The sequence below is a fragment of the Vespa crabro genome, chromosome 8, assembly GCF_910589235.1.
Source record: "Vespa crabro chromosome 8, iyVesCrab1.2, whole genome shotgun sequence".
NCBI lineage: Eukaryota > Metazoa > Arthropoda > Insecta > Hymenoptera > Vespidae > Vespa > Vespa crabro.
In genome coordinates this window covers 4329232-4343909 of record NC_060962.1, presented here as the reverse complement: position 1 = coordinate 4343909, position 14678 = coordinate 4329232, and the positions used below count along the sequence as shown (strand labels likewise).

The 14678-nt window shown below is 35.1% G+C and overlaps 1 protein-coding gene across 9 annotated transcripts in view; it reads right to left on the bottom strand.

Annotated features, from left to right (window-relative positions):
* Positions 1-14678, bottom strand: part of LOC124426149 (neurexin-1) — a 261069-nt gene that overhangs the window by 234668 nt on the left and 11723 nt on the right. For all 9 annotated transcript variants that reach the window (XM_046967481.1, XM_046967482.1, XM_046967485.1 and 6 more), the window contains exon 2: positions 4409-4459. In XM_046967481.1, coding sequence (XP_046823437.1) covers positions 4409-4459 — 51 coding nt within the window. The remainder of the gene's footprint in view (positions 1-4408; positions 4460-14678) is intronic.

The window sequence follows — 14678 nt, the reverse complement described above, 5'->3', positions numbered from 1 at the left end:
AATAGAGGGAAACGGGGAAACGGCAGACACCCTTCTTTCCACCGACGTCGATGAAAATCGCGCGCGATTTACTCCACCGCCATCGCTGCCACGCTTCTACGGAATAATGGATAACGTCTTCGATCCTTCTTGTAACCCCTGTAGCTTGCGTTAGTTTATCCATCCCTTCGAGCTAACCCCTTTGCTTTTTTTTCTCTCCTTTACCTTATTAACTTTTGGCTTAATAAAAATCAAGAGTTTCTTTTTCTTACCGTCAAACAATAGATTCTTATTTCGAACGTAGATTAATAAAAATAAGAAGAAGAGGAAAGATTAAAGTGAGGAAAAAAAAAGAAAACGGATTATTAAAATGAAAGGGAAAAACGAAAAAGAAAAAATAAGGGAGGAAAAAAATATACCCGAATGGGCTTATCATCTTACGGTTTATAATTTTACTTCCATTAAGGATAAATGTACAAACGTAAAGGACAAAATGTTCGCAATCTGAATACTTATCTATGTCTATCGTTAAAAATAAAAATTTCTCTTCTCTTTATCCATTGCGATCAAGGGAAAAGATAGGGAACTTTGGATGATATTAAAAGTGGCACTAAAGTCTCGCTTTGGGGATTCCTGAGGGATATAGAGTATACTGGCCAATAAAGACAAAGCATAAAACAGGAGATATGTAAGGCGAAACGTAACTCTTTCTCTTTCTTTCTCTCTCTTTCTCTCTCTCTTTCTCTCTCTCTCTTTCTCTCTCTTTCTCTCTCTTTCTCTCTCTCTCTATTTCTCTCTCACTCTGTAAATTTGAAAAGAACGATCCTTTACAACAAAGACTGGAAGGAAGAATTCTACGTTCCCTTCTTTGAGGAATTGCTTTAGAAGATTTACAGAGATATGAGTGAAGCGTAAAATGAGTGGCGGTGGGTGGTGCAACTTAGGAGTGCTAGTAAAAGAAATCAGGACGTCGGTCTGTCCCCCCTTTGCTCGGACAAGACGATAAAAATATTTGAAGTTTTGACTTAAGAGGAGAAATAAGGATATTTCCTGTGATAAGAATCCCTTGTGAAGAAGCAAGAGAAAGCAAGAGAGAAAAAAAGAGAGAAAGAGAGAGAGAGAGAGAATTAAAGAGAGAAAAAACTTTTTGTATAAAACTTTCTTCACTCGGACAACGTTAAATGAATGAAGATTACAACGGACGAATAATTTTAATACTATACGAGCATAAAGATACCTTTGATATGATACTCCTCAGACTTCGAAAGATTCGTTTGAAAATATTAAAAGAGAAAACGAAAAACAAAAGAGAGAGAGAGAGAGAGAGAGAGAGAGAGAAGAAGAAGAAATGAAAAAATCCGAATGACTATTTTAAGCGAAAAACCAAGAAGTTGAATTCTCGTGACAATAGAATCTATCGTTCTTCGATGATAGCAGGCCGAACCAATAGATTTTCTTTCCCGTTCTCAATCGACGACAGATGATTTATACGGTTTTAAGAAAAACGAAAAATTTCTGCTCGATTTTTTTTTATATTCTTACATCTTATGCAAATAAAATCGATGGTTATCGATCGTAAAGAATCCTAACGATCTCTGATATTGCTTCGTCAATGTATTCGCGTCTCTTGATTCGATAGTAATTACAAATCGAAAAAAACATTAAATTATGCGTGGAACAATGATTTGCGTGTTAATCAAGATAAAACAATGTTAAATATTTCTATAAGGAATCTTTTGACGTCTAGACGAGCGATATTCTCTCTCTCTCTCTCTCTCTCTCTCTCTCTGTTTCTCTTGAAGCACACTTTCGTCTTTCCTTTTCTCTAATTCTCCATAAAGTTCTCCATCCGATTCGACGTTCTGATAAAGCTGGATTATACAAGGAAATTATGCAGTCTCACCGATAAGATCCATCCCGCGAAATTTCAGCGATCGTACAAGTACAGGACCTAACCTTTCTATCTCTCCATCTTCTTCCTTCCTTCGTTCTTCCTTTACGTACCCTACTCTCTCTCTCTCTCTCTCTCTCTCTCTCTCTCTCTCTCTCTCTCTCTTGTACGTTCATCTATCTAGCTGACTTTCTTGCCGAATGGCAACACGAATCTTTATGCAAATCACCGAATCTCCGCATAATACCAGTCATAAGCCTCTCCACGCTTGTCTTGCCTCTTCACGGAAGATGTTGTCTACACTTTGTGCTCACTTTGCGATATTGCGTGTAACTTACATACACACGTACATACATATATATATATATATGTATACGTACATACAAGCACTCGTTGCTTTAGAGCAACGAGTTAGCTACCTCCCTTCAAGTCACACGACTACTACAATATTTAGATCGTAACGAGCCGTAAAGCCCAAGCACGCTTGACGACTTTTATAAGGGCGAATAATAAAATAACTTTTTCCTCCAGCCTCCTTCCCTCCCTCCCTCCCTTTTTCCCTCTCTCTCTCTCTCTCTCTCTCTCTCTCTCTCTCTCCATTCACCTCGCCCAAAGGCAAAAGATCGATATTTTCTTTTTTCTTCCTTTCTTCTTCTTTTCCGTTTTATTTTGTCTTTTTTCCTTTCAAGAAAATTATCAATAAAAAAAAAGAAGTCAATCAAGATAAATATAATAAGCACGAAACACGGTTAACGTTGTGAACGTTATCTTCGTTATAACAGTTAAAAGTGGTATGTACAAATACAACGTTCCTCTCCATGTTCATATATAAAACGCATCGGTTTCGCTATCGAAAAGCTACCCATTTTCTGCGCGCCTTCGGGCATTTACCTTAATGAACGTCGTGCACCTTTATCGTTCGCCATTTGTCAGATCGTACTTTCAACCGAGAATTCGCCGTGCCGTTCTATCCATTCTAACCCAACCATCCCGCTCCCTTAGCAATTTATTTTCATTTTCCTTCCGCAAACTCTTCTACACCTAAACCTAGACAGACACACATATACATACATACAGACGCATGTAGACGCGCGATGCCCACTTTTCGTGCTGAACGATTTCTCGAACGAAAGAAAGAAAGAGAAAACAAAACAAAAAAACAAAAAAATGGGAAAAGAAAAAAATCGTAATCCCGCGACCGCGATCCTCTTTGAATGATCGATCGCATTAGGATTAGCTGGCAACTACGTAAAATCCTTTCGATCCTCGTTTTCTCATCCTATCTCTCTCTCTCTCTCTCTCTCTCTCTCTCTCTCTCTCTGTCTCTCTTTCACTCACTCGCTCATTCATTCTATTCTGTATTTTGTATTTTTTTTCTCAATGTCCTTCAAAGTCCGAAATTACGCTTCCTAGCTGACATAATCCCAAAAATAGTTAGCTTTGACTTATTCATATATAGATACAGGTATGTATATCATGGACGGATATTTCTATTTGCCGAAACGAAACAGTTATATCAGATTAACCAAAGAATTATTGATCATATAGCGTAAGAAAAATCGTATGACTTAGATGACAAATAGTTCGATTATTTAAAGATCATTCAGAATAATTCGTAAGAAGAATATATCTTTCGAATTATCGTCAGATTTTTCTATGATAGATTTTTTGAAGAGACAGATAAATAAATATGTTTTTCTCTTTCTTTTTCTTTTCCTTTTTATTTTATCAATAATATCATATAATGTAATACCATTTTAATATGATTTAAGATAATTAATAATGTTTATTTTTCAAAGGTAATAAAAACTTACGAAATAATTACGTGGCATAATAATAAATTAATTCTTAAATACAATTAATTCTTATTTAAAGGTTAATAATTTTTCAAAAGAAGAACGACAAATTTTACCGAGGATGTACCCTCGACTGTTACGCGTCGCCGTTTAGCTTCGAACTGGTACATTCCGAATTAACATTCGTAAACAACGACCGGTTTCAAGATACACATATATATATATATATACATATATATATATATATATATACATATATATATATATATACATACATAGATAGATCCATCGTGCAGCTAGTTAATTACATACGCGCGTGTATTCCTCGAGCTAGCGAGCGAGCGAGCGAGTGAGCTAGCAAAGTCGAGAAGACATTTTGTTACTCACCTCGTCTAGCTTTCGTCGTATCGGGTTATCGAGATTCTGTTAATTGGATCCAAGTAATTTAATTACGTAAGGAAGGTACCACGGAATACCCACAAATTCCAATTCTCTAGCTTACTTATGAAAGAGAAGAAGGAAAAGAAAAAAAAAGGAAAAAAAAAATAAAGAAAAGAAAAAAGAATTGATCTTCTCTTCGAAACCTTTTCTCCTTTTTTCCCTTTTGAAAAAAAGTAAAGAGAAAAAGAAACGCAAAAGAAAAAGAAAAAAGAAAAATAAATACAAACATTTGTCGTTTCTTTTCAACGTGAAGAAAGAGAGACATACAAATCTATTGAAAGATATAACGTCAAAAACTCACCCTAGGTGTTTTTCGTTTGCTGACGCTTTCGACGCATGGGAAGTTGGCACACTGAAAGCACACCGAAGAAAATTCATATTGTTGCTTGATAATGTATCAAGGATGTGATTATAAAGAAAACAGAAAATACATCGTAACAACCGGCCATGTTCCCTTTGAATTGTTATATTTCGATAAATAGCGAAATGGAGGAATATACATAACATAAATAATTTATGAGAGATAATCTATCGTTTCGCGTGTTTCTCTATGTACAAATGTATGTGTTTACGCGTAACTTCAGCACGATAGTATGTAATCTCTATATATATGTATGTGTGTGTGTGTGTGTGTGTGTGTGTGCGAGAAAGATGGAGGAAGGGAGGAAAGAGGATAGAAGGGAGAAAGCTTGTCTGACCGAGTTGTGGCTGTACTACTTAGCCTCGCAGCTCGTAAATTCCGCTCGCATTATTTCGCAGCATGTTTAAGCACGTACGCAAAATAAATCTAAGCCGGTGTCCACGCGTCGTTGAAATTATAACGATTTCACTCGCACGTGTTTGCGCGATACACATATAAATATAATATATGTCTCTCGCGAACATGTTACTGGTAAAATCCCAAAGAGAAGAAAGTCACACAAGGGATATTCGGAAAATCGGATCTCTTCATCCTTTCTTCTTTTTTTTTTCCTCTTCTCTTCTCTTCTCTCCGTTTTCGCAATTCTTTCTTTCTTTCTTTCTTTCTTTCTCTCTTTCTTTCTCTCTTTCTTTTCTTTTTTTATTTCTTTTCTTTTCTTCTTTCAAGCTTATATGAGATATTAAATCAATGATGACTCTCGAAGAACGAAGAACGAAGACCGGAGATCTGAACGAACGGAAGCAAAAGTTGGAATAAAAATCGATCGATCGAGAAAGAGAGAGAAAGAAAAAGAAAGAGTAGGAAAGAAAGAGAGAGATAGATAGGTAAATAGAGAGAGAAAGAGAGAGAGAGAGGGAGAGAGAGAGAGAGAGAGAGGAAAGACTAGGATAAGGGTTGAAAAATTGAAAAAGGTTAGAAGAGGATAGACGCCGGGGAATATGAGAGCTGGACTACTACGTAGCAACTCGATATTTACGATGGCTCGTTATTATCGCGAGAACGAGGACATTACGCGTTCTAGGCGTGCTTTTTAAGAGGTTATATCGTCGAGAACCAGATTGTGCCTATTTCCATCGTCCTCGACGACATCAACGTCGACAACGTCGACGATGACGATGAGAACGACGAATAAGAGAACGAGCTCGAAGCGTTGTCGTAATCATAATTTCTAATATCCAACAACGACTTCGATCCATCGCGTTAGATACGGCAAACGGGACACCTTGACGAACCCGAAGTAATAATCGTTAATCCGTCTGCAATTTAGTTGTACGATTACCGAGTAGGTACCTGCCTTACTGCTTTGTACCCAGCCTTGCTATTCGACTTAATTGATGGTTACAAGGATTTATGTAACGACGAAACGGTAATGAGGACAAGTTTGCGACCTCTATCAACATTGTAGACAGAGAAAGAGAAAGAGAGAGTGAGAGAGAGAAACATCACGAGAATCGCGCCTTTCAAATTCTCACCAAAGGGATCTCTCGAAACTTCATCTACGTCGCCGTAATTACTTGTTACGTAAAAAGCTTCAAAATGAGTCGGTCTCTCTGTCTCTCTCTGTCTCTCTCTGTCTTTCTCTCCCTCTCTCTCTCTCTCTCTCTCTCTCTCTCTCTCTCTCTCTCTCTCTCTCTCTCTCTCTCTCTCTCTCTTTCTCTTTCGAGATAACTCGTGAGGAAATCAAATCCTTTCTATCGAAGATCAAAATTATTTATCAATGATTTATTTTTAATTATTGATTTTCTTTTTAATAATTGTTTTTTTCTTTCTTTTATTTGTCTTCAAAAGATAGTCGCAACATCACTAAAGTTTAATTGTCAAGAGAGAAAATTTTACTAGTTAAAAAGTAATTAGATTGATTCAATTAAAAGAGGACAATGAAATTATAAGTATTTAGTGTGGTCGATATATTTATTAAATTAATCTAACTCTTACAAAATTCTGAAGATCTTTTAAAATTATTAAAGATAGTCAAAATTATTGAATCACCCATATATATTATATATATATATATATATATATATATAATCACCCTTATATATATATATATATATATATATATATATATATATATATATATATATATTATAATGAATCACGAGAAATAAAACATTTTTTAACGCGAATCTACAAAAAACAACAATAATATGACTTCGTGTGATTGAAAAAGAAATTAAAAGAAATCTTTTCCAACAGTTATTAAAGTTATGAAGTTATTGTTTCCAGTCAGAAAAAGAAAAAAATAGGATTAGAGATAGAGAGAGAGAAAGAAGGAGAGAGAGAAAAGAGAGAAGTAAGAAAGAAAGGCTAATCGGGCGTGTTAACAGAATTATCGCGTACACGCTAGCGTTTTTTCAAACCTTTCGTTTATCATTCTCTCACATTTTTTTTGTCTACTTCCCCACTTTCGCAAAGCTTTTATTCTCCGTCGTCTCTCTTTCTCTCTCTCTCTCTCTCTCTCTCTATCTCGACTTACGTGCACCATTTTTTTATTCTAATTAAACAGCACCACCCTACTTTTAAATCCCGACAGCCACAACTCGGTTCTCTCAACCTCTGACCGTCTTCCAATTTTTTGCTCTCCCTTTTCATCCCTCCTCTTTTCGATAGGATGTACCTACCGGAAACATCTACTTACTTAAACACGCAAGAGCCATCTTTTAAAAGAACGAAAATGACTTTGAAAAACGAAGGTGACTTTCAGTTAAACTCAACCCTCTTTCTTTTTCTCTCTCTCTCTCTCTCTTTCTCTTTGTCCTTTGCCACAAACCACTACCACCCACGAATTTTATCGCCAAACCTTTACAACGAAACTCCCTTTCTCTTCGATCTTCGTCGGCTTAAAAAAGTCGATACTTTTTAACCACCCATGGTTTATCGCTTTACGTATCTTTTTTATAAATCTTTATTTCCTTCGAAAGATCCGACAAAATTCGTGCAATTTTTTAAATGTATGGACAAATAAGATAATCATTCTCGTGATAGAATGAATACGTTTGATTTAACTTAATTTAATCGATATTAACGAACGATAAGAAAAAAATATTTTCTCTTCGAATACTTCGATTAGAAATCATGATTTAATATGCAATCAAATATCGATCGGAAATTGCATTTCGAACATATATGTTTATTGCGAACAAACACAAATATTAGCTATATATATATATATATATATATATATATATATATATATATATATATATATATATATATTATATATATATACATATATATTATATATATATACATATATATATATATTTATTTATTTATTTATATTTATATTATACATTATATCTCTCGAAATTTGATACGAGTTATTTTTTATTTAGTTTGAAAATATTGAGTAAATGATTATCATCATTCGAATGACAATATAATAAATATTTTTGCGAGTTATGTCGTGATATTCGAGATAAGATATCTTTCTTACGTTAGATCGATTAAAATATAAACTTATGTACATATAGATACACGAATAAATAAATAAATAAATAAATAAAAATATCTAAGAAAATATAACTAATATTGCATCTTGACCATTAAGCAGGACAGGTATATCATTATAAACTATACTCAGGCCTCCGTGTTATTTATCTTCACTCTCGTAAATATCCGATCTTATATTAATTAATCCCTTTCATTAATTATACCATTATTTCGTACTCTTCTACTTCGATATATCACGACGTAATAAACAGGTAAACAAAACAAAATAAAAAAAAAAAGAGAAAGAGAAAGAGAAAGAAGGTCTATCCGCAAAAGTCCATACAAAAAAAGGAAAAAGAAAAGAACAAAACCAGAAAAAGAGCAAGAGAAAAGAACTTTTCGACAAGAATGTACAATGATAAAGAAATTATTATCGTCGAAAAGTCGTCATACATGTGCTACGACTAATGAGATCCTTCGAATTGATTAAAATAATCAAGGTTATCGTAATTCGATCGAGCAAAGTCTAAATATCGTCAGGTTAGGTTCCTAGATGATGTGATAAAAGAAATATATATGTATGTGTGACACACAGACAGAGAGAAAGTGAGAGAGAGAAAGAGGTCCAGGTGGCGAAGGTAGACGAAGACGTATCGATTATTCTCCTCGACTTTGCGCAAACGAGACCGCAGCGACGCGAAAGTACGATCGAAGATAAAGGTTACGTTTCTCTTGGACGACGGTGAAACCGAAGAAAACGAGGGTCGTGCAAGACTCCCCCTCCTCCCCTCTCTCCCTCTCCGCCTATCTCTCCATCTCTCTCACTCCCCCCCCCCCCTGTCGGATCAAAGCTTCCCGGCGGAACTTCTTGCCACCCCTTGAGGATAAAACTCAAGGGACGACTTAATCATCGCCTGGATGAAACCTTCTTCAAGATCCAAACGGAATACGAATAAAGAATCGTCGTTTCTTTCTAACGATCGTGAATCTTCCATTCTGAGAAAGGAAAAAAAAAGCGGGAAAAACACGTGCAAGTAAGCAAACTAAAAGACGAAGAAGAAGAAGAAGAAAGAGGAGGAAGAGGAAGAAGAGGATATGAAAGAGGAGGAAAAGAAAGATGATGATGAAGAAGAGAAGAAGCAACACGAAAAAAAGAAAAAAAAAAAAAAAAGAACAGAATTCTCTTTGAGAAAACAAATTATCGCTCTTATACTATCAATTATTCGTAATTTCTTCGAGCTTCGCTTTGTTATTTTCTTCCTTATCAATTCCTTTGGTTAACTTATATACCTTAACCACATATTAGTTCACTTAAGAGCGTTGATTTTTCTACGACTTATATTAGTCTCTTGGTTCTCGCGTGACTAACGGATAAATGAAACCCAAGAGCCTGATCTATTTCACTTAAAAGAAGAAACCTGTGGATCGATTGAAGACATTCGCACGACTAAAATAGCTGCATTCTTGCGAATCGAGTAACAATAAAAAACAAAGAGTATATATATATATATATATATATATATATATATATATTTCTACGTTCATGTATAAGTATATATAGTACGTTCTCTCTTAAATCTCATTAATATCGTACGTAGGAACGATTTCGTTCCATTTCTGTATCAAGAAATCAATACGAATTCAAAAATATCTTCGATAAATATTTCAAATAGGTGTGGCAATACTCATAAAGATTCGAACAAAAATATATCTGCCAAAGAGTTCCTCGATACAATTGATATTTCACGATTCTCGATTCCCAATTCCCGATTCCCTATTCTCAATTCCTCTTAAAATTTCTTCGCAATGGCAAAGTACTGACCCCTTAAAGAAGAAAGTCACTCCTCATATTGACGTTTCTCCGTGTATTTTTCTTTTTTTCTTTTATTTTTTTTTTGTTCTTCCTTCTTTTCTTTTTCTTTTTTCTTTGCCCGATTCTCAGCTCCACTATATATATATACATATATATATATATATATATATATATATATATATATATATATATTTCCTTCTCACTTATTCTTCCGTAGTCTTTCCCTCACAGTATCGGATTACGCGAGTGATAGCCAAAGGACGAAGGGTGGACTTGCTACGTGGTTGTCGAATTTATGGAATCTCTCTGGGGAATCGAATCACTAGTGCCATTCGTTACTCGACTCCTCTCGTCGCCAAAATTCAGTAAGTCAAGAGAGATCGCATGAAATAAGTAAGAAAGAAGAAAATAAGAAGAAAGGAAAAAAAAAGAAGAAAAAAAGAAAACGGGAAATAAAGTATTAAGTAATATTGTCGAAAAGTGAAAGGACATAAAAAAAAGTTTGTTTGTGTCAATAAAACTATATTTCTAAATGTCTTTCTTAAAAATAACTCGTAAAAATGATTTGAGAAATAATTTTCTTCTTTTTTCTTCATTTTCTATATTGTTTTTTTTTCTTTTTTTTTTTTTCAACGTAACAAAGAAAAAAACAAAAACAATCATTGTTCGCAGACGCGATAAGAGAGAAAACTCGTGACTATGACGATACGCGAAAAAAAGAAAAATAAAAGATAAAACAAAGAAAGAAAGCACGAGAAGGAAAGAACGCAAGAAAATAATTATGAATGAAGAATTGAATGAAAATGAAACTTTCTTACGAATCGTAAAAAAAAAAAAAAAAAAAAAAAAAAAAAAGAAAAAAAACAGAAAAAAAATTCATTAAATAAAGCACGATCATATACGATAAAAATAAACTATAATTTGCATGTTGAAGGTAAACATTTTCGAATGACTGTCGTTCTCGGTTATGACCTAGGAAAAAGGAAGGAAACAAAAACAAAAAAAAAAAAAAGAAAAAAGAAACAACTTTGGGGACTTGTAAAGACTGGTTATAGGGAAAATTTTTGTCCGAACGCTTAACGTGAACATATAAAGTATATAACGATATACCGAAGGGCGAGGGTGTCGGAGAGGTTGAGGATGAGGGTGAAGGCTGAGAAGGGAGGACGAAAGCACTTCTCTCTTCGCGTCATAAATATTCCAAAGCCGGATTAGAGAGTACGAGAAGTTGTGCGAACGCCGTCGTCGTCGTCATCGTCGTCGTAGTCGCGCGCACGCTAACTCTTTCTCTTTCTCTCTCTCTCTCTCTCTCCCTCTCCCTCTCTCTCTCTCTCTCTTTAACTTCTTTATCCTTAGCAAGGTGTCCTCTCTACATTCGCTTTAGCCTTCTCGTCGTGTTGACACCTTATAGTCGAGTACTTCGACTATCTCTCTCTTTCTCCCTCTCTATCTCTCAACACTTTGATGCGAGTTAGGCCAAATAGTTTCGTCGTAGTAAACAAGCTTGAATTATTCATAAGTACACGAAAGATAATTCGGGAAAGGGCGTATGCAAAGACGAACATGTATATTTAAGAATGATACTACGAAATTTAATAAGAAATAAATAAATATATATACATATATATATATATACACTCATACACACGTGCATACATACACACACACACATGTATATATGTATACAAAAATAAATACATAATTAGTCATCGTTTCTATGAAAGAACAAGTTGTTTGACGAGTTCTCTCTATTGGAAGACGAAAAGAACGAAAAATTCGATGATAACGATCAAAAGAAGAAATATCTCGAAAGAGCTATCTCTCACCCATTCACCTTTCCCTTCCCTACCCCTCCTTGCTCCACCCTCCGTCATACCAACCCACCTTTCCTCTCACTATCTCCGCCCTCGGGTCTTTCGAAAAGGAGAAATCACTAAGAGACACGGTAAAGTCGTTCATGGTATAGTTCATAAATCCCTGCTAAGAACACGCCATTTCCGTGTACGCCTCCTGTCGAGGAGGAAATGACGTAGAGCACCGTGCGATCGCAATTTGCCGGAAGCAGAAGGTCGGTTGAACGATCAAACGATATATGTTATGTCTAGTCTAAGTATCTAAGTACACAGATATCTTCGATTAAAAAAGAAAAAATCATACAGGATTGATGACGAAAATTTGTTAAAGGGGAAAAAAAAATGATCGATTCCATGATATATGTATATATATATTGTATATACATATATAGGTATCGACGTATTTATTTATTACTTCATAATTTGGGATTATAGAGAGATTAAAAAATTAATTATAGATCATATGTAAATAAAATCGCGTAAACGATTTTTTACTTCGGATAGTTTTGCAAAGAACAAGAGCGAGAGCAAAAAAAAAGAAAACAAAACAAAACAAAACAAAAAAATAGAGAAAGTGACCTCGCGATATTTTCAACGCGTACATTTGAGTGTAAATTTTTATGTTTCTTTTTTTTTTTTTTTTAGTCTTCTTTCTTCTTATCTATTCTCTTTTTGTTTTATTTCTATTATCATTATATACACCTATACTTGCAATTATCGAGAATTATACTTGCAATTAGAAAGAATTAGCGTAGCAAGGGAAGAAAATGAAGAAAGGAAATAAGAAAAGATTAAAATTGCAGTCGAATTATAACGTGAACATTTTTACTTTGTAATCGTGTTTCATTATTTCTACGTTTGAGAAATTGAAAGAAAGAAAGGGGAGAATGTAAGAAAGAAAGGAAAAAAGAAATAAATAAAGAAGGCAAATAAAAAAGAGGAAGAAAATGCACCGACATAATTTCCACAAGTGCATCCATACGAGAAAATGAAATCATATATTTGCTGACCACAACTCGGCTTGACTTTAACGTCGTTATTGGACGTGTCTTTGTTAAAAAAAAAAAAAAGAAACGCAACAAAATAGAAAAGGTAAACCTTACCTCGCGTGAAATTAGAACGAAGATTACGTGGAAGCTTAGACGGGAAATAATAATAATAGTATACGAGGTGAAGGCGCGCCACAACAATTAGCGTACTATCGTGCACGAGATATATTCTGCTAGAGCTAATGTGGAAATTCGAAGGTATAGGGGTGGGAGGAGGGAGAAGGAACGGGAGGGAGGGAAGGGGAGGATTGTGGGAGAAAATGTTGCACTTTTAAACGCAAAACGAACGAATTTAATGGCACAACCAGGATTACTACTGGACTATACCAACTCGCTAGATACTATTATTTCGATTATTAGATTACCGGTACATTAAATGCCGCTAATTAATTAATTACCGCTCTAGTAATTTCGACTTCCTCATTTCGAGTGTACGTACGAGAGACAAATAGCCCGCAGGAATATCGTCGCGTGCTCGTTTCCGTTGATCGAACGTACACTATGGGCAGAAGTAATAAGTGATAATAGTATCCTGGCGTAAATTATCGATAAATAATAATATAGAAATCTAATTGCATCATGGATATAAATTTTTTCTCCTTTTTCTAACTATCTTATCTTTCTATTTCCTCATTTTCATCCGTCATCCAAAGTTTTTCCTTTTTCATCGCTTCTTAATATTATTACTTTATCATGAATTTGATATGATATCGTTATGTACATAAGATTACACTCTTTGAGAAAATCTATGATCGACACGAAACAATATAAATTTTCTACGAACAATACCATGGTCTTTGATCCATATTCATTATCTTTTAACGATTGCACGTGAAATAAAAATAACCTTTATCTCAATTTCAACCTGCTCAAACTCAAATATATTTTTATGATAGAGAGAGAGAGAGAGAGAGAGAGAGAGAAAAAGAGAAAGAGAGAAAGAGAGAGAATACCATGGGTACAATAAAATGAATGTTACATACATACATAAAACTAGCTAAGCGTGTTTCTTTCGTAAAACCACACTTTGTCACTTTTATCGTTTATCCTACAGACTTTGTTATAAACGAAAACAAGTAGGCTGTATGTAGTAGTTGTTGTTGAGACGGTTTTAAATCATTGCTCCCATGGGTGGATTGTACGTAACTTGATCAGGTTAAGTTAAAAAGAGCGAGACCGAGAAGACAAAAAAGAGAAAGAGAGAGATACAGAGAGAAAGAGAGAGAAAGAGAGAAAGAGAAAGATTAGAGACCGGAAATCCTTCGTCCTGGGAATATGACAGGAATTCAAACGGAAGCGGAAAACGTTTCCACTCTTCTGCGTTACAACCGCGGACTGGCCGGTCGGCGTACCACCGACAAAACTCTGAACGTCCGTGTTCTCCCTGAAAGCTTGTAATTCGTCTACCTACTCTTTCACGCTTACCACCCATCGTCCTTTTCTACCGAGCTTTACATTGAGCTTACCACGCGAGCCGCTTCCGTCCAATTTTATTGCGACAAATCTTGCAGTAATACCAGCTCGTCCCCGCGAAGAAGCTATTTTTAGAACGCTAGCCGCTAGATGCCAGCACCGGAACGCCAAGCAAATCCTTCGGGTTTTACCTTGTTGCACCCTCCTACCATTCAACCCATATTCACCCCAATCCAACGCACCTCTCTCGTTTTTTCCCTCCTACTTCCTCTTCCTCCTCTTCCCCATCTTCGACCATTTCATCCTCTTTACTATACTTTGCGAGCTCGTATAAAAGGCCATATCGTATTTCAAAGCAATTTAGATGATAATGACACGACTATGGTATTCATTCACCATCGAAATATATATATATATATATATATATATATATATATATATATGTTTATAATCTATATACGGTTTATCGTTAACGCGTTATCGTTAATCACTGTAACGCTAATAATCCTATGCGATTTTATTCGAATCCCATTGTTATTATCAAATGATAGGAAAATTTAACCCCCCTCCCATCGTCCTCCTGCTCACCA